General features: G+C 40.9%; 1 protein-coding gene across 1 annotated transcript in view; it reads left to right on the plus strand.

Annotated features, from left to right (window-relative positions):
- pard3ba (par-3 family cell polarity regulator beta a) overlaps positions 1-21,669 on the plus strand; it is a 198,092-nt gene that overhangs the window by 49,649 nt on the left and 126,774 nt on the right. The window contains 7 exon segments of the mRNA XM_042513093.1: positions 3,615-3,697; positions 10,890-10,945; positions 10,948-10,975; positions 11,273-11,398; positions 14,018-14,472; positions 16,474-16,613; positions 18,612-18,740. Of these exon segments, the coding sequence (XP_042369027.1) occupies positions 3,615-3,697; positions 10,890-10,945; positions 10,948-10,975; positions 11,273-11,398; positions 14,018-14,472; positions 16,474-16,613; positions 18,612-18,740 (1,017 nt within the window).

A 21,669-nucleotide genomic window follows, 5' to 3' on the forward strand; every position in this document is an offset into this window, starting at 1 on the left:
TATAAATTGTTGCATCATTTCAACATGCAGCCACCAGCATGAGACTCGCTACGGCGTTTCCGCTCTCTCCCCCTCACAGCACTTTATTATGCTTTGTTATAAAAATACTTCATTTAACTTAATTATAAAAGTACTTTATTTAACTTTATCATGACAATACTTTAATTGTGTAATAGAAGCATTTTATTTAACTTTTTTTAATAAAAAACTAAATTTTACTTTATTATGTACAGTATTTTATTCAACTTTATCATAACAGTACTTTATTTAATTTTATTATAACAGTACTTTATTAAACTTGATTATGGCAGTACTTAAATAAACTTAATCATAAAAGTAGTTTATTTAACTGTATACAGAAGCTATTTTATCTATCTTTATTTTAAATGTAGTTGCTGTAATAATTTTGTATTTTAGAAGCCCACGGTGCTTTAGAGGACATTTCAAATTATTGAGATATAATGTTTATTCCGATTTAGCCTAAAAATACAGCAACAGTATTTTCAAGCCAAATCCCCCAGCCCTATAAATCAGTATCAGTAGTGTTTAGCATGTTGAATAAAAAAAAGAAAGTATAAATAAATAAAAAAGATAAAGACAAGGAAAAACCAAAACCTGACATCAAAATGTTTAGCCTGGGAGAGAGAGTGAGAAAACCTGGCTGAATCCAGCAGGAGCAGCAGCACAGGTGATAAACAGTGATGCACTTCCTGTTTCCCCCTAAAACAGCAGACAGTCCACACAGGAAGTCGGGAGGGCTGTCACACCGACAACGAAAACACCCTGAGGAAATACACAAAAGAAGCTCACACCTCGTTACTCATCTGTCTGCCAACACACCCTAACACACTCGCACACAAACACCTCATCTCTCACATGTCTGATACAGCGCCCTGTCGCTCACACACACCTTCGACTACAAACGGCACCCAAAACACAAATACACATGGATGACAGTGTGCAACACAATAACAGAGCAGACAAGCTGTTAGTTGTGCTCAGACGGGTTTCCAGACAGGCTACACAAATTATTTGAGCGTTCACTGTGGGACCATAAAACCTGCCACATCGAAATCACTCCATGAAGAGATTATATAAAACAAAAATAACTACAATTTCTGTAGAAAATTGACTCCCTTTTACTAAAAAAATGCACTTGAAACATGTAAAACAGCTTAATTGTCGTGGAGCTTTTGAACTATATTCATAAAGTTATTGTTTAATTCAAAGTACTTGAACAAATTGAAGCCATCACTTAGTTAAGGCACTAAAATAAATTAAACTAGTGCTCAAAGTGCTGATAGGACTTGTAGCCTCAGCCTGCAAAAGTAAGCACTGGGCTGAAAATGCATTTTTTACATAGTGTAAGTGTTAAAAGGAGCTTTAAGTGTTAGCTGAAAGAATTTATTGTATGTTCAAGTGTGAGTTCACGAAGTTGACGTGTTAGCTGATGTTTGAACACAGCTTGGGGTCAAAGGGTCAGTTAAAGCAGTAATAGTCGTCACACTGTTAGAGCTGAATATTGTAATGTATTCTTTGACACTAGAGCCCATATAGCAGCTGAATTTCAGTATATCAGATTATGTTTTGAAATGTAGGTGAATGCATATAGAAGTCAGATGAATAAAAAGCGTCCTTTTAGTGAAAGTAGACAACTCACCAGTTAGCATGTAAGCTATGTGAGCTGGCAGCCAGAAACTAACATCTTTTCGGGTTCCTACAGCACAAAGAAAATTAGATTTAAGACTTTTCTAATGCCAAGCGGACTTAAATTCAAGACCAATTTCACAAATACCAAAATTGCAGGAAAAACTCTAAAAGTTTTTTGGATGTGCATGCTCCCTGACTTGCTTGTTCTTCACAATATGGCACTGTGAGTCTTTTTAACCCCGTGGTGTAATCCTTGCTATCGTGACAGCTAGCAGACAGTGCATCCTCTACTTTATGCATCTCAAATACGACACCGTCTCTGTCTTTTGTTTGATACCTTTTGTTGGCATTAAGTGTTGTTGCATATCTATGACGCATCGTGAGCCCTGTTAGCTTGTTTACTAATGCAGCTAATGCAAACTTTGTATGGAAAACAAAACAAATCATTGAATATTCGTTTTGAACAAGCAAATATGATTGGGCATGCATGATTCTAAATTAGGTACAGCCCTCTTCCACTTTCACAATAATCATAAAGATATAAATAGAAATATAAGAGTGTGTTTTGTGTCATAATCACATTTACACAGTGCTACAAATGTGATCTAATGTTTGTGATCATTCTAAGGTTTCAGACATAAAGGCAGTAATCTGACATACTCTGAGGGGCTGGGATCATGTCTTTGTGCATTGAGATACAAGCAGCGAGCGGGGCGAGCTGATTGGCTGAGCACCAGCAGGGTGCCTAAAGAGGAAGGCTGCTGTTTTTATGTCTAGATAAACTGGAGTGCTCTCAATCAGGGATTAGATTCACACTGGGCATTATGGCGTCATCCCTCAATTTCAAGGCATTAAGGAAAGGCAGATTTGTGTGTATGTGTGTGTGTATCCCAACATGCTTTATCTTATATAACACTGTGTGAAGCAGACATACAAGGATTTTATGTTATTGACCCACATGTGTGTTCAGCTACATGGTACTCTTCTTGTAAAACTGCATGTGTAAGTGTGTTTTTGAGTGCACACATGTTCACCTGCCAGCCGTGTGTTCCTAAAGGCTGTGTGCCAATGTGTAGAGGATGTGTGTGTGTGTGTGTGTGTGTAGTGAAGGAGCCTGTCTGTGTTAGCTAATGGCGTTGCGGGAAGATGCACAGCAACAATGGATCCTCCAGCTCCTGCCCCCGCACACAAATGCGCTCTATTGTGGGGTAATCTCACACTGCCCAGATAAGTGGGTCACTATTTGTACAGGCAGCATATATATGTGTTTGTGTGTGTGTATGTGTTCATGAAAACACCATTTTTGTGTTTGCAGTTCTGCAGAGTCGATATGTGAAGGTAATATTTGCAGGGAATGTACGCGGGGGGAGTGTATGTGAGGCGTATATTAACTCTGTGTGTGACAGAGGGTCCACCAGGGACTTGGGTGTGGTGGAGGGGGTTGCTAAGGAGCGGGACTGGTGGGCGGGAGCATTTTAGCCATTAGTGGTGACAACAATGAAAGTGACAAGGCAGAAGGACCTAATTGCACCCCTCTTGTCTTTAACGATTCAGGGCAATTTCTGTCTCCCACTCCTCGAGTGTATTTGAGTGTCTCGCAACAGTTTGACGCTGTCTTTCTTCCCCACATTTCTTCGTTTTTATTCGTTTGCCCCGGGGTTGTTGATTTCGCCGACTTAAAAATAGAGCCTTGCCTGACACAGGGCAGGGATGGAGGAAGGGGGAGGGAGAGGTAAGATAGAAATATACATAGAGTAAAGGAAGGACAGCAGCGTGTGGTAGGGAGCTCAGCGTCCGGCGGCCGTTCTCTCTTCGCTGTCTGCAAAGGTGATTGATGGCGGCATTAGATTGTTTTGCTAATTGGCGACGGGCCTTCTCGTATTTGCCTACTGTTTGTTTAGTGTGTAATTTGTCACTGTAGCTATTATCGTGTTGAATAATGTGTCTGTTTTGTTTTTGAACAGGGAATCAACCATGTACTGAAAGGAGCTTTGGACCGCCTGCGCACAGACGATCCCCCCACCACAATGAGCCACGTGAACTTCAGGTAAGAGTGCGTGTGCTTGTGTGTGTCCCAGCGGCAGCAGACAGATCATAATGTAGCTGGATGCGGTGCAGTGTTGGAGTCTGGGATTAACGCTCCAGTCTTTGTTTGACAGCCTGATACAGACTTGATTAGTCAGTCCCACCGGTGTGTGTGTGATCGTCTGAGTGTGTATGTGGAGGACGACATGGTGGGTGGGATCTTATCCGTGTGTGCCGGAGCAAAGGTGAGATTTGAACAGGAGTTTGAGGGAAGTTCGCCCACTTCACTGAGTAGACACTCTGAGTTGAGTTTATTCTAATTACTGTGCAAGTTGTCAACATCATGACAAGGCAACTTACTCGTCATGCAGATTTCATACACCGCGGTGAATGTGCCTCAACGCAGGACGTAAAGACTGAAACAACAGAATCCAAAAAGAATCTCAAAGGGTTTCTGAAAGATGTAAATTTAAAAAGATATATATATATATATAATATATATATATATATATATATATAGTTTTAAGTACTTGTGATGACCTTTTTGTCAAGATGAGACAAGATCAGGGTCATGAATATGTTAAGTCGAAGGGCTGTGCGTGATGATTTTTATTATTGATTAATATGTTGGTCTGTCCTTTGATTAATCAAACTGGGTCCCACTGGGATGCCAGTGTTCTGCCCGCTGTTGTAGTGAGGCTTTAATGTGATTGGTAGGGGTGACCCCCCCTTAGATCCCTAAATCTGAATCATCAACTACTGCCTATTATTGCCTTACAATCAAATCATGCTTTTTTTTTCAGCTCATTGATCTATATTTCTCATTTGTGACATTAGTTTCCATTTTTTCAACATCAAACCGCTAAAACCAAAACCAAATTAACAGTTTTTCTTTTTGGGCATTTTCCCTTTATTGACAGGGTAGTTCAAGATAGACAGAAAGTTGGTAGAGAGAGGGAGAGAGAGGAATGACACGCAGCGAAAGGCCACAGGCTAAACTTGAACCTGGTCTCTGTCGAACCCTCAGCCATATGGGGTGTACAATCTAACTGGTGAGCTAGAGGTCACCCCAGCAAATTTTAGTCTTGACCTTGTATGACAACCTTTTTTATAATGGGACGTTTTCCATCCAGCACTGTTAGTGTGCAACAGGGGTACATCTGTAGGTGTGTGTATGTGTAGCAGCGGCGCTGTCCATAGTACTGAAAGGGCACGGGGGACATCAATAGAGATAGAAATACAGAAAACAAATCACTAAGTTTGGTTCTTGTTTGCTCACTGTGGTTGTAAACAGAAAGTTTGACTTTCTCTCAGAGAGAGACAGAGAGACAAGCGGCAAACAGCTGTTTCTACACTCCTCCCCCTGCTGATTTCACAGCTTTATGTACTTATGCGAGTGGTCTGATTATTACATTTATACCAAAATAGTCTACAGTGTTTCCACAGCATTAGAATGTGGAGCCCTTTTTACACAGAGCTAGTGCTATAAAGCCATTACGAAGTCCCTTTTTTATGCCTTCTTTGCATTTTTACACAGAACCAAACATCATGGGACTCCAGTGTGTGATTATTGAAAGCATGCCGGCATCACAGAATCAAAAGAGGCATAATGGAAGTGACGTTTACCATAACAGTGTTTGTCCCAGAAGCTCCTGGTTCTCATTGTTTTCCCCGTTTGTGGACATTTCTTTCCGCTGTTCTTCTTCTCTGAGTGAGCCGCTAACAGCTTCTAGCTGCATTTGAAATCTCTTGTGTTCGGTCACACACATAACATACGGTCACAACACCTGCGCTGCCCATGGTCCCATCCTGCTGGCTATTCTGTTTATACAGACACTGTTTCTGCGCTGTAACTACCTCAGCTGCCAGCTCGAAGGCAAGACAATCCTGTCCCCCATTCAGCAATCAAATGTTTTATACAGAGCAGTGAGGCGGCATAATGGCACGGTATTTTGTCCTTGGACAGGCTGTGTAAAAGGGGGAGTATATGTTTTCTTGACTTTCATAGCATAAGAACTTCTTTTATTATCTGACGTGCTTAGTCCAGCGTCGTTAGTTGTACTCTGCAGTACATGTGTAGGTTTGTGTATATGTGTGTATGCAGCGGATCTGTCCACAGTACTGAGGGGATTGGAAGACATCAATAGATAGAAAGACAGACAGACACTAATTGATTTGGTTACTTGCTTTCCGTAAACTTTTGACTTTGTCTTAGAGAGAGATGTGAGCCTCAAACAGCTGTTTCTACACTCCTCCTCCCACTGATTTTGACCGAGCTAGCTCTACCTTCTCCTGCGAGCAGCAGCTGTAGACGTGAAAGTTGCAAAAGCTGCAAAAGCTGCAAAGTTTTCTTCCTGTAGTTGCACAAGCAAGACCCAGAGCTGAACGGATGAGTGCGTAGTTTCCATGGGAACACTGCAGTTTTCATTAAAAGTAGGTTGGGAAAACGATAGACAACACAGCAATGAGAGTGCTGGAAAAAAAGGAAAAGAGAGTTTTATTTATTTATGAATCAACTAATGGTTAAGTTTCACTTTCACGGCACCTGGCAAAGTTGGTAAATAGATCGTGAAGAATTCCCAATTGCTGTCCTATTTACCAGTTGAAAGATGGAGACCCTAAGTTGATTGAGATTACTTCAAGTCGAGCATTTGTTTTTTTCTGTGCAGTGTATGTCTGGGGATGTTTTGGTCCCCAGATTTTGCTACAGAGTGAGAGCTCTTGACTTTCATGCTACTCCTTGCAGCTGCTGACATGGGGTAGCGGCAGGCAAGGAAAGAGAGGCTGCACTATAAATGTGAAGAAGTAGTTAAATGTACAGCTCACAGCAACTTGACAAGATATAGTGTCCTAGTGTTGGCAAAAAATGCTGTTTTGCATTTGTTATCAGTTGCTAGTGCTGTTAGCTTGTTTACTACATATATGACGTTGTTGCCACTGTCAAACTAAACATCCTGCTAAGCCCCGTTTAGATTTAAAACTTTGCATGAAAAACATAATGAACTGTCCAATAATCACGTTGAGCAACCAAATCGGGTTTGACTGGCATAATTCTGAGTCATATACAGCCCTGATGATTTAATACTGAGTTGGACTTCTTTTCTGTAATAAGTAATCATGTCTGACAACATAGAAATTCTAATAACTGCATTTTGTAACAGATTTTTTTCAGATAAACATACTATATGTATATATATATATATATATAATATATATATATATATATATATATATATATATATATATATAGTATCATATTTATATATTGTATATATGATGTGTGTATATACTATATATATGTGTGTGTGTGTGTGTGTGTGTATATATATATATATATATATATATATATATATATATATAGTATCATATTTATATATGATATATATATATCATATATATTATATGATATCATGCACATAGCATTATGCAGTGATTATGGCTAATGAATGAATAAATAATGCACATATATTTAATTGAAAGCTCATAATGCAACGGAAATGTTTCCACATTATGAAAAAGCCTTTGCTATTGTGAAAAAAAAGTAAATGGAATTTTTATTTGAAACTGAGGAGAAACTTTCAGAGTAGATCAATAGAAGATGTACAGGAATTCAAGTTTAGGCCTGGAGACATACATTTATTCAAAAACATGTCAGGAAATATTGTTAGATTTTCATTTAAATGTCTGTATTAAATGCATCCATTTAAACAAACAACTAACAAAAAAGCTTTTAATACTCAATTAGTTTGCTGTCAGTCAGCTCCTTAATAAAACGGATCATTTCAGCACTATTGAGGAGTTTTTTTGTACATCTCCTTGTCGTTATTTATTTCATAGGTGAGCTAACAAAAAAAAACACACACAAAACTTCTCTGTGCATTAACAGCAGCACTACTGTCTGACCTGTTAAAGTTAGACTCACTTATCAAGGGTGTGTGTACGTGCACATTTGTGTACAGGTGAATGAGCATGTTGTACAGTACGTGGGCGAGAACAGCTGTCTCACCATGGCAACCTCCACCTTTGTTTTTGGGCACGTCATTCACACACCTCTGGCATGATGGGAGTTTTATCTTCACTTCTCTAGGCTGTCAGTCAGGCAGTAACCATAGCAATGCTTAACCCCTCCATCACAGCCTCTCACCCCGTCTGCTTGTGACAAAAGTAAAAGATAATTCTGCAGCATCCTCTGCAGCCGAACTATTTTCCGATTTAAGAGATTGTTCTTTTAAAAATAACTTTGTAAAAAGACTTGGCCGCAGTGGCAGATGGCGTTTTTTCAGCATTTTTACAGTGCAGTGGTGTCCTGACAGCACTGTGATACAATGGAGGCATGGCTCTCACAGATAGTTTGCCATGGTAACAGATGGTTGGCGGTTGAAGAAGCCGCGGTGAGTGAGCGAGGGCACATTTTCAGCGAGTCCCGGCCGCGAGTTTTGTTAGGCACTCGGCCTCCGTTGATGTAGAGGAAGTCAACCAAGAGTGGGAGCTCCATCTGTCTCACTCCTCATTGCTCTTTTCATCCATCCCACTGTCCCTCGCCTCCCTCTCTCTCCCCCCAGTGGAATGACTGTGTTTGTGTTTGTGTCAGCGGGATGCTAAAATGGGTGAGCGGAGCTATTCTGCATATTAGAGTGCGGCGCTAACAAGCTACGGCTGCCTCTGATGAGCTTGTTTGTGCCGCCGTTTGTTTTTATATGAATGTAAATGGGCTGAAGCTCTGTGTGTGTATGTATGTGTGTGTGTGTGTGTGTGTGTGTGTATGTTTGTATTATATGTGAATACATATACATCATTCAGGACCAGCTTTGTACCTGTGTGTGTGTGCGTGTGTGTGTGTGTGTGTCCTGTCCTGTTCTGATTGTTTACCATCAAATTCAAACTGAGTGCGCGTGTGTGTGTGTGTGTGTGTGTGTGTGTGTCATGGCTCGTGCACATATGTAATTTAGATGTAACTGTGTTCTCTAATAGATGTAAATGTGATGCATGTGTGTATCTGTGAATTCAATTTAGAGGAATGTGACTGATGGTGTTTGTGAGCATGCAATAGATGTAGCAATAAGAATGCAAATTGGATGTGTGCGCGTGCGGGTGTGTGTAAGAGTACGCGTGTGACCGTGGCAGAGGTTAACGAAAGCGGGGTGACAGTGACAGAGGAGTGTGCTCTAATGATCCCAGCTAGTCCTTGGGCTTGTGTACTTAGAAGAAGCACATAAACCTTGAACTTTCCTGCTTTTCTTCTCAGACTTGCTGTCTGCAGACATTTCATCACTCTTTCTTTTTTTTTTATCTGGGGAAACTCTGGAAAAACAACACCTTCATGTTCTTGGCCTTCACCTGAGATAGCTCCTTTTGGTCCATTTGTCATTGGCTTCTCACATGCAGTTCAGAGGCTGAAGGATGCCAAAAATGCTGTAAATGAGCTTTGAAAAACAAGAAGAAGTATTATTTTGAGGTGTAGAAACTCCAGCAACACTTGTAGTATTTACAACAACGTAATGAAAAGTCCATCATTTTGGCTTGTGGCCTTCGTCTGGGTCAACATGAAACACATTACAAACAGCCTTTAAATAAAGGAGGAATGAAAAAAAAATAATAATCATAATCATATACATTCAAGCACATATCAACAAATAGTGCATCAACAAAGGTAGACTGGGTATTTGATCATGTGGCTGCAAGCCAATTGTTTCCCAGTTTTGCAAGGAGGAAAGGGGAGTGTCCAATGAGGGACCTGGGTGACATTGTTCTGTTTCACAAATTGGAGAAATACACATTAAAGGTTGGCACTAAGCCTGCACAGAAGAGGCTGAAGCCCAAAATGTGCCCATTTGGCTTGGCACACTGTCCAAAAACACCTTAATTTTAAAAATAACAAAAAAAATTAAATTTCAAAAGCACCTTCAAAGGTTTCAGATTTAAGAGAAACCTTAAATAAAAAAATAAATTAAAAAAAAAAAAAAAACTTTAATTAAAAACCCCCTTCATTAAAAAACTTTTAATTATTAGTTTGCATTATTATTATTATTTTTTAGTAGTAGTAGTAGTAGTAATAGTAGTAGTAGTATTAATAATAATTATTATTATAATGGTTGTTGTTGTTATTATTTTAAAAAACACTTAAAATTAAAACAATATTAGCTTTTCTTGTTCCAGCAGGAATATGATCAGAAATTTGGTTGAAATGCACAACACTGGCAACCATGATTACATGTTTCCATTGAGTTAGCATGTAGCTAGATGTTGCAGTGTATATAATGTAAACACTTGCAGCAGCATCCATATGAAAAATTGGTCTGACATCATCTTTTTTCAAAACTAGAAAAAAAAATTGGAAACTGACTTTTCAGAAAAGTTTGAAACCTGAGCTTTTTGCTCACAAGAATTGCTTTTACATACATTTACCTCTTTACTTGAGACTTTGGCCATGTTTAATATGAGCATCTGACATTTTAACATTATATATGTATGGCTAGGAAAGACATATTTGGCCCCTTTAATGTTTAGCTCAATAGCTTTTGCATAAATCCTTTCATATAAGCCTTGCAGCCTGCAAACATGACTCGAAGAACATGACTTCTCTTGATGACAAACAAAGTCGGATGGTTTCCTTCATCTCCTGTGATCTTCTCCATGCTGCCATCATGCAGGTCCTCTCTTTTAGCCACCCGGTATCAAAAGCAGCTCTTCCATTTTATCTTTCGTAGTATTGTCCTTGTTTATCTGCTGTTAAAAGCCACAGTTCAGGGCTCCACAGAGATTATTAGAGACGCTCATTCTGTTTCATCTCTATCTGTTCCTCGATCTGCATTTCTCTTTTATCTCCTGCTCTTTTCTTTTGTCCAGCCGCTAGATTGGGTGGTTGAGAAGCAGGTAGATAAAGGCTGAAGTAGCCACCTGCGTCCCAAGCACACCACCAACACACACACACACACACACACACACACACACACACACACACTTTTCTGATGTTTGGCAGGACTACCTGTAAGCTAATTTGTATCCCTATCTGTGTAGCCCGGAGGAAAATGCTAATGTATTTTGAAGAGCTTGCACATCGATAGGTTTGGAGTGTGCGTGTGCAGCTGTGCAGTACTGGATCAGTGTTTCTATGATTGCATGCACTACATTATGCACCTCCCTTACTTTCAAAATGTCTTTCAAGATGTCCGTGTGTGTCCTTTCTTGACGGCAAGTGTCTATTTTGTTGGCAGCACCCTGACACGGACAGTGCAGTTTCCAGGTGACTGGGGACCCCTGGGAATCCATGTGATCCCTACTGCTCCTCTCTCAGTGGACGGTAAGCACACACACACACAAACACACACACACACACACACACACACACACACACACACACACACACACACACACACACACACGCACACACAGAGATGCACTCATATTGTGCAAATACACACTCTGGTCCCACCACTTGTAAACATTCAGACATTCAGAGGAAAGGCAGATGTCAATGTTGACTCATAGAAATGCATAAGCGTTGGCATGTAATCATATATGTGTTTACCTCCATGAATTCATATTCACTCTTCACTGTGTGTGTTTTGTGTGTGTGTGTGTGTGTGTGTGTTGCAAGGACCCTGGGCCTGCACATTAAAGGCATCGAGGAAAGCAGCCGCTCCAAGAAGGAGGATCTCTTCCGGCAGGACGAGTGTATTGTCAAAATCAACGACACAGCACTGCAGGACAAGACCTTTGCACAGTAAGTGTGCTGGGATGTCATCATCATCAACACAGAAATCTTAAGCATGAGATTCTGATGTCTGACCAGAAACGAGTAGTGTAGAGGTTTGATATATGAATCTGAATCCATGACCTTATTTGCAAAAATGAATTTGTAGCAATCTAGATATTTTGCCAACCTACATCAGCCCAAAAACGGAACTAGCAATGGAAACTAATCCTAAAAACAAGTGCCTGTATTATTTAAAAGGAATACTTTGCTTATTTTCAAACAGGCTTTGTGTCATAACAATGTTTGTAGTATATGAAAATTAAGTTAGTTAAACTTTTCTCCATCTTGCCAGTCTCCAGATCTCCCTGCTTGTTTGTGGATTTTTGCTGGCTCTTGGGTTGTTGCACTTACCACAGATTGTACCCGCTCATTTTTGTACGCCCGCAGCTACCACGGACACAAAGAGTATAGAAGTGGAGAAAAAGAGAGTGGCCGTCTCTTTCTGTCTCTCCCAAACTCAGACCAAAAGTAAACCTAGATAGTGCTGATCAAATATTAGCAAGGTTCCCATGGATCCTTCAAAGGGCATTGAATAAATTGATCTAAAAATAAGGATTTAATTGGTATTAAGTGGACTTGAATTAATCTTTAAAAAATCTTAAAAATACGCAGACATGGAAAATAGGATTTTTTTTTCTGATGTTGCATTATAAAATCTCAAACAATTCCTAACATCTATTTTTTAAATAATTAAACAAATTCCTTTTCTTAAACTCATCATGAAGGAAATCTCAGTAGTACATTGAGAAACACAAAACCATCCAGAATAACTGGATATTTTCCACTTCACCACTAGATACTAGAAACTAGATACTCTTTTTTAAAATATAATATGCTGTTTCACTCCAAAAAGGGTTGTTTTTCCATAATATGACCTATGACCTATGATCTAACTTTTTCACTTGATAAAAAAGTTTTATGTTACAATAAACATTTGGGCAAAGTAAAATTGTCCTTCAGTTTTGGATATTAAGAAATAGGTCTTAAACTTTATTTTAAGTGGCATTTAAAGTCTTAAAAAGTTTTAAATCTACTTTATCTTAAGCTGGAACACTGATAAACCAAGATTCTTTTACGGTCTTGCCCATTTGGCACCTAAAATGTTTCCAGAAATATATGTAATCAGTGGATGTATAAGGAGAACTTGATTTAGCATTAGAGGCGGCGTCCTGTTCATTCCTATGACAGTTGCTCAGTTGCGCATGACGCCAAAAAATTTTAACTGCGATGCGTAAAATTACCAACTTCAATAGGGATAAAATGATTCCATGATGCGACTCTTCTAGACTTTCAAATACGTGTCTGTTTGAAAAAGTTTTTTGGGCCAGGTGGCATCACATGACATATGCAATTCAACTGCAAAAATTGGTTTCAAAGTCCAGCATACTTCCTGGGGGGTTGATTTTAGAGATCTGTTTGGCTGTAATAGAATAGTTTGTGAACAGAAGGAGGGCACCATACTGTTTTTTCTGTTGCTGCATTACGTGCTGACTGTTATGTTGTTTAAGGACAAGCTGGCCAAAGCAATTCTTCTCTTTTCACCCACCAACGGGAATGTTTAGCGGTCTGTTCCAACGCTTTGCATTTTGGTAGTTGTAGGTTTTCTACCTCTTGAGCAAAAGCGAATGCCACAATCCTTTTTTTCCTGTTATCTCTGGTCATGTAGCACCAATCTTTATGTGACATTGACAGCAAGGGAGAAGCTGTAATCAGAATTTTGACTTTTTTTGTTTTGAAATTCATGACTCAAACCGCTTAATCCATGATCAGTTTAGTTGGCGCCTAATTTCTTTGCTGAAAACTAATTGTTGCAGCTTTATAGACAGCAGTTTTCTGAAAAGACAATCTGTCCTGTAATGAAATACTTCTTTAAGCGTCAAGGATGTGATTAGGAGCTAAAACAACAGCTTTAAAGAGCCAGAAGTAACATCTTCTTTGTTTATGTGTGTGTGTACTCCCACACACCCTGCCGCCATTGTAGCGAAACACCTCAGCCATCACTCAGATTGCTTCCTTTTATCAGCCAAAGACAAATCCCTCTCATTCTCTGCCTCCTATCTCACCACCACATCTACTCTCACAAAAGGGTGAATGTGTATGTCTCTCTTTCTTTTCCTTATTTTTTTCTTTTCCAGCTCACACAAACCTACAACCTCCCCGTCCCTATTCTTTCTCCATTTTCTCTGTCCTCTCTGCGGTGGAGCTGAATAGGTCCATTTAACTGCATCCCACTGTGTTGTCTGTGTTATGTGAATGTTGTGCTGATAGTGGTCTATTAAAGCTGCAATAAGAGCCTGCTGACGGGTCTCCCTCCATCTGACGGGGGCCACAGTGTCCCAAACCAGCTGGAGGAGTCACTCTGTGCTTGATCCAAATTGAAATACAGCTCCATTAACGACGCACAAGCCTCATTCAGCCTCCTCGCTCTCTGCTCTCCAGTTGTCTGTGTTTTCCGTCTGTGTTCTGCTTGACTTTTGCTGTTTTGGAGTTTGGGAGTTTTTCACAAGGCTCAGAGTTAAATGTGGTATGTAAAATCACATTTTTAAAAGGCAAAAATGTAAATGTTTCCTTGATTTTTCTTACCAGGTCTCAAGATGTGTTCCGCCAGGCCATGACCTCTCCCACTGTGCGTCTTGAAGTCCTCCCAGTGGCCAACAAGCCGCGCTACGAGAAGGGCCTCATCGGTCAGCTCTTCACCAGTGAAACACCAAAAGTGAAGAGTCCCATGATCGTCCGTGCTAAAACTGACTCCCAAGCAGAACCCAAACAAGACACCAAACCGAAACTAGAACTGAGGCGACCAGACACACGTGCCAAGACTCCAGAGCCAGCTGTGGTAAACACACCACCAGCAGAGCTTCAGCATAGGCACGGCTCCTTGGAGAGAGTGTCTCCAACTCCTCCAGGCAGGGCGGCGAGCTCCTCCCCGACACCCAGGACCAACAGCCAGAGCCCCCTGGCAAATAAGAGCCCTGGTCCCAGCCTGGCTAACATTACAAGCAGGAGGGGAGGCAAGAAGATCAAAATTGACCTGAAGAAAGGTAAATGACACTAAACACTCATTTAATTTTCTGTTATCAGTTACTGATTAAAGAGACACATGTTACACTGAAAATTATTGTTTTTAGTCAAATCTAAAACTGCTGCCGTGGTTCGGCTCGGGTGGAGCTTGAACAGAAACTTTGTGAGTTCATGTAGGGTCAGCTTGATTTTTAGGGTTCTACTGTAAAGCCATGTTCATCATGATGATGTTCTGTAGTCTCAGTCAGCCACTTGTTAGCCTCTGTCTTCCCGAAGACACATAAAAGCTTCAAAATTCACAAGTTGGATATTTGCCGTCATATTTTATGTCGTAGAACAAAACGTGAAAGTCTCTTCTGCTTGTGTTGACTATACACCTTATTTCAGACTTCTAACCAAAAACCAATTCAAATAATCCATTGACTGTAACATGAGGGAACTGGAAGTGCTGAAACTAATTTCCAGGTTTTAGGACATACTCCTGCACCACTTTATAGTCACATATTAAGCTCTGGACTGTTGCAACAGGCTTCACTTAAGGTGCTTGAGATGCTGTTGCCCTGGTTCCCTCACCTTGTCTGAATGACCCTGTTGCAAGCAATTTTTTTTTGCCTATATCTAAAGTAAACTTCCATCGTGACAACATGTTTCATTTTTACTCTTGTGGGAGAACCTTACACAGCGTCTGGTTGTTTTGCTTTTAGATTTGAACCCAGCCTGAATGAGTCTGGCTTCCCAGCTGTCTTATCTATTATCCCTCTAAAACACATCAGTGCTGGAGCGCTGATGTGTTGATAGCACTGGAATAGGTTTGCAGGACTGTGAATAGGCTCTGTTCAAGCAACCTGTAGTGTTATGGGGCATTGAAAGGAGAGCTGTAATTGGGCTGCATGCACACACTTGCTACAGGTACCCAGAGAAAAGGACAGAAGATATCTCGATGAAAGGAGAGAAGAAATTGGGCTCCACACTCTCTCAGCTCTGGCTCAAAGCTCCATTCACGGCTACTTTATTGTTACTTTCTTTCTTTTCCCAGCACGTTTTCATCCTTTCCATTCTCTCCTCCTTTTCCCTCCATCCTTCTTTTGTCTGTTTCTCCCTCGAACCTTTTCACCTGACGCAAGATCAGAGCAGAGGATATTATGGGGTTTCTAACACCCTCTCCCTTGGCAACAGGCTCTTTCTCTCTGTGATTGACAGGCTGTGAGGTTTAGGTGCGCTAATGTAGGGCAGGCAGAGGCTTAGCTTGGAGACCAGATAGCATCGCTCACCGCCTTTAGTATGCCACGCCGGCTTTGCTCTTCCTGCACACACTCACTCACACACACACACACACACACACACACACACACACACACACACAGACATAGAGCGTGGCACATTTCACTCATGGCTTGGGGCTTGTGAGGCCGTGAAAAAGGGAGAGGGTGGAGGCTCTGGGGGTTGATGGCTCATGCGTGTGTGTGTGGCCTCCGAAACACACACTTGTGAATGTATACACACAGATAAACGCAGGCTCACACCCACGAGGAAAATCTTTGTGGAAATCACGTTGCATCCCCAGGGAGGGAAGCTAGAGAAGGGAATAATATCTCTGCGGTTCTTCTCTCTCTCTCTCTCTCTCCTTCCTCCGCCCCCACCTTCCTTCCATCTTCTCCCTCTACCTCCCTTCATCAGCCACCGTTCGGCCTGCTCACACGTGAAATTAAAGGCAGAGTCTGTCTAATCCGGCTAGGAGAGAAGCCTTCTCCCAGCGGCTCGGAGGCTGAGCCAGGCAACAAACCCCCAGAGGAAAACAGGCACTTAAACAGTAGTTAGTGTGGAGGAAGATGCTTAAACCGCAGAGCGGGTTAGCAGGACAGGAGAGGAGAGGAGGAGAGAGAAAGAACTGTGGAGTAAGGAGACAAGAGGGAAAATTCAATTAAAAGCAAATTAAAAGTGATAAAATTCATAAATTCTTGTCTGCAGGGGGATTCATATCCCTGTTGCACACGTTGACACAGGCTGCTTTGTTCCCGTAGGCGCTGAGGGTCTGGGCTTCACCGTGGTAACCCGGGACTCCTCGGTCCACGGGCCAGGGCCAATCCTAGTGAAGAACATCCTGCCGCGCGGCGCAGCAGTCAAAGATGGCCGCCTGCAGCCTGGAGATCGCATCCTAGAGGTAAGGCAGAGATCAGCCTGTTGATCACCCACAGAGGAAAACACAAACAGTCACAACAGACTCTGTTAACACCAACAGGAACAACATCATCAGTACACTGTCAGATCTGACAAGATAATCTTACTTTCTATGAAAACCAGTAACAAATAAATATAATAATTCTTACATAATGTTTACTTTATATCTATTTGTTTGGTTATAATGTTAATGAGGTCAACTTACTGACATTATTTTGTTTTTTCCTAAACTACAGCAGCTTAATCAAACCAGATTCGTCCGACTTAATTGAACAGTTGTGTTAAGTCGTTAGTATTTAGGAAACTGATTGTGTTTGATAAATAAGCACAGAAAAGAATTATTGGTTCGCAGGATTATTTTCATTTAAACAAAATACCATTCTGACCTTTTTAAGACACAAACAAAATTACAATTAAAACATCTGTTTTAAACCTATTAAAAAGATATTAAAAAACTTGAAATATTTAGACTAAATCTATTTCTTTAACGTAAGATTTCAACAAGATGTCATGTCATTTTATCACAACTATCAATCCTCAATCAAGCTTCGTCCAACTTGCAAAATACATAAAACTCTTAAGTGAAGTCCATCTAATTTGTTTAACTTAAAAACTTAACTTGCTATGACTTAAAAGGAACAAGTTCATTCACTTTTCATATTAGGATGCAACAACTACACAAAATTAAATAAATGCAACAAGAATTTAAGGAAACTTGACAGTTATGAAATGTACATAAATTCATCTGAATAGTTATATTTACCCACCTTTATCAAGGCAGTCTGTTTCTGACAAACGTCAGATCTGCTTGTGAGTTTTCAGTGTAATAGTGTCAGGGGAGTGAGCTTTGTGGCACCCCTGCTGGTTGAACTGAGTAATTGCACTTTCTTAAGAAAATGTCCACATTTCAGGATGACCTTATCCAGCATTGATTAGCATGATAATCATTAATTCCTAGGCAGCTGATTGCAGATGCAATCAGTGCAATGATTGCAGCGATTGCAGCGGCTGAAACAGTACCATCTCAAAAGACTGTATTTACAAGAATATATCAACACAAAGACAAATAAAACTAAAACTATCATTAGAGGTATGTGAGAAAACATGTAATTTGAAAAGTCTATACACCAGCAGATTTTTGAACACTTTTAAAAGGCCTGAAGTCTGGGACCCTTTCACATCGAAAGACATTATAAGTTTTCAGTCACAAACTATAAGAGATAATTGCAAAGACTGGAAACTACAACTAGATTTCTTTTGAGATTACTCAGATCCTGCTGAAAATATTACACCAAACTCCCTTTTAGAAATCTGATATTTTAAAAATGCCTTACTTGTTTGCAAAAACATTTAACCCTAGAATCACTAGATATAAGGTGTCTGCAGGAAGGATGTGACGTTTTGACAGTGTGTTAAGTGTGCGACCCACTGCAGGAGATGTGCAAAGCCTTGAGGGAATTTCTTAAAATTTGGCACAAGCATTCAATTGGACTTAATGATGAACTGATCAGATTTTGGTGGTCAAGGGTCAAGGTCACTGTGACCTTATATTTGTCTCATTCTTTTGAACGGGATATATCTCAAGAAGACCTTGAAGGAATTTCTTTGAATTTTGACACAAACTAGGACTCAAAGGTGAACCAATTAGAATCTGTTGGTCGAAAGTTCAAGGTCACGGTGACCTCATAAAACATGTTTTTGGCCATAACCCAAGAAGCTTTGGTGTGGAACTGTGCTGGTGGTTTGGATCTTCTGTGCTGCCGGGCAAGAGATGTGTGTGAAGCATATATGTTTTCACAGACACGGATGTAAACTGTAATGTGTTATGATCATAGAAATGTGTAACAACACAGAAAACCTCTCATGATTTTATTCCAACATTGGAAATTTGTATTTTGATGTCAGTGGAGCATTGGCAGTGGTGAAACATTGTGCTTTAATATACTGTTCTGCGTGTTTTCTCTTTTATGTGTGTGTGTAGGTGAACGGAGTCGACATGACAGGCCGTAGCCAGGAGGAACTCGTGGCCATGCTGCGCAGCACCAGGCAGGGAGAGAGTGTGTGTGTGGTGGTGGCACGGCAGGACGACATCTTCCTGCCTCGGGAACTGGTAAGAGAGTGTTAATACACAAAATAAACACAGCATCCATGTCCTCACTGAATTGTCACACACTGTCCCCTCTGTCTTCCTCTTTGGTCTGTCAGTCACTTCTCATTTGTCTTCATTTTTGCACTTTTTTCTGTCTCCACCTTTTCTTTTTTTTCTAACATTTCCTTCACATTGTGTCATCTTTTCCTTTTTCTGTCTCAACGGAGCCTCTTCATGTCGATGCCCTTTTGCCTGTAAACACCACACACACCCAGGGCACGCTCCGGCCTTCCTGTCCCATTCTGGTTTGTTGACACAGCGATGCCAGAGGAAGTCACACACACAAGCCACAGCGGCTCCTCAGGAAGCGTGCGAGCATGTCTGCACATATTGACACACCGCGGGTGTTAAGTGACCGTTTACCTGCAGCGGCTCATGGGGTCAAAGATCAGCGTCAGGGCTGTGAAGCTGACAAGGCTTGACTGTGCCTCACTGGGGACATTTTTTCAATAAACAGACTTTTAAACATATATACACACAGGCCAGGTGGCCCCTTGAAAGTCACCCGCTCTCTGTGAATAATATTTTTCACCCACGCGCTTCTATTCTCTCCCCTCTGTCCTCGGCGGTTATTCTGATTATTCCCTTTCCGTTACTTCAAAGAACTGAGAGAAAAACGCGCAGGGCTTTGTAGTGACTGATGCATATTCACACCTAGAGTGGCAGCGCACACACATGCACACAAACTCCTAAACACCTAGTCCTTGATGAAAACTTGAGTACTCTGTCTCTCACACACACAGATGTGCGCACAGACGAACACATCGCACAATCTTTAAACAGCCAAGTTACTGCTTCCGAAAATAGTTTGCCCTCATTAATGGCCCAGCAGTCTTGGCATAACAAGTGCACTTTGAAGAGCCTCTACAGTCTTCATCTAGCACTTGCTTGTATTTGGGCATTAGAGACTTAAAGAGAGGGTGTGTATATGTGTGTGTGTGTGTGTGGGTGTGTGTGTGTGTGTGTGGGGGGGGGGGGGGTGGGGGGGGGGGGGGGGGGGGGGGTTAGTGGAACAGCAGAATGAGAGAAAGCCTTCACTCCTGTCTCTGTCAAGGCTGTTGAAGTTGTTGGTGCCCCGTGAGATCTGGCCCTTATCTCCAGCAGTCCTCCACCTCAAAGACGGTTTGATGTCCCCTAAGCACACACACACATATTTACAGACACACACACAGAACACAACACAGAGGCACTCTAGAGATTCTGCGTCATTGAATTTTGACGTGCAGACCCTCAGAAAGCAAAGGATTACATAAATTTGCAGATGCAGAAACTACCACGGAGAATAGGGTCATAAATAGAGCTGTGAGCGAGGATTCCAGGGTCCAAGCCAGCACAGACTATTAAGACTTAAATGCTGGGTAGGATCAAGAACTTTGATGGTTCATGACACCAGCATTTAAGATAAACAAGACATTTTATGTCAGTCAGACAGATGCTCATTCATTTACAATTGTAGCAACCTTTTGGGGGACATGCTTCAGTAGCTTAGTTAAAAATATCCACCGATTTGGAGATGTTTGTACATACGTTCAATGATTTATGGCCAAATTTTTGGAACTGGTGGGGCCCTCTATTGAGTGATCTCAAAATAATTTAAGTCACATCAGCACCATACATGTTTCTAGGATTTTTGCAAGTTTCTAGGATGCTAGGACATTTCTTGGATTTTATGACGTTTCTCGGATTTTTGGACATTGCTAGGTTGTTAGCACATTTCTTGGATTTTATAAGTTTCTAGGATTTTATGACATTTCAATAATTTTATGACATTTTTAGGATTTCAGTACATTTCTTGGATTTTAGGACATTTCTAGAATTTTAAGACATTAGGGGCTTAGCCAGAACATTTGCAGGGGGCTGCAGGGGCTCCTTCACTGGCACTTTTTGATAAAAAAAAAGCTCTATGTTGATGCTGTTTTTTTACTCTACTTTATGTATACTAAAAGTACAAAAACAAAGTGCTAATCACTGAGTTTTTATTTTAAATTAGAAAATGGTTGGGGGCCACCCGGCACCCTATAGGCAGACAGATTTTGCCCTTGGGTAGTAAGTTTATTGTCTCTGCCCTAAACTAACCCCAAACCCTGGCCAAACAGAATCTACACCCTGCTGTAAAATCCAAACCAAAAAAGATATTTTTCCTTACCTCTCTCTCTCCCCCCTTGCAGGTTTTAATTGCTCGACTCTCTCCTGCTGCTCTCAAGTAGTAAATTGTAGTGGAAATTTATGTGAAGCACTAGCAAGGAGCGGCACACGACGATTCGCTCGCACAAAAGATGTAATGATGATGGAGATGCATTAAGTCGACGGTGCCATCTGCTTCTCCCGTCATACGAAAAAACAACACTCGTGTGTAGGTGTCTGTCTGCACGTCTGTCTGACTCAGTGTGGGTGCTCATGAATATTCATCAGTGTTTTAGAGGCTGTAATATCTTGTGAAAACTGCCTTTAAGCATCCAAATCACTGCGGTCATATTTGTTTAAAAAACAGGAAATAATCAGATGCAAATCAGCGGTTCATTATCGCAGTTTTACATTCAGTAGCTGCTGAGATTAATTGGCTGAAAAACAATTCCAAGTTTTCCTTGACTAACCTCACTGTTGCTGCTACAGATAATGAATCTCCAATATCAGTTTATTGCATATATCAAGGTTTAATTTTGTCTTCGATGGGAGGATTTTGTACAACTGAAGGCATTCATATGATATGAGATGTTTGGTTTATTTTAATTAAAAAACACTATCAGATTAGATATCTGGGACCATTTGTGACACACTGGGATGCTGTGATCACTAAGTAGAGCTTACTTACCTGCTGGAATACACTTTATTCCCGAGTGTGCCTGCAGGTGGTGTTGTCGTAAAGCCCCCTTTCTTCTGCTCTGTGGTT

This window comes from Plectropomus leopardus, chromosome 24, assembly GCF_008729295.1.
Source record: "Plectropomus leopardus isolate mb chromosome 24, YSFRI_Pleo_2.0, whole genome shotgun sequence".
Taxonomy (NCBI): domain Eukaryota; kingdom Metazoa; phylum Chordata; class Actinopteri; order Perciformes; family Serranidae; genus Plectropomus; species Plectropomus leopardus.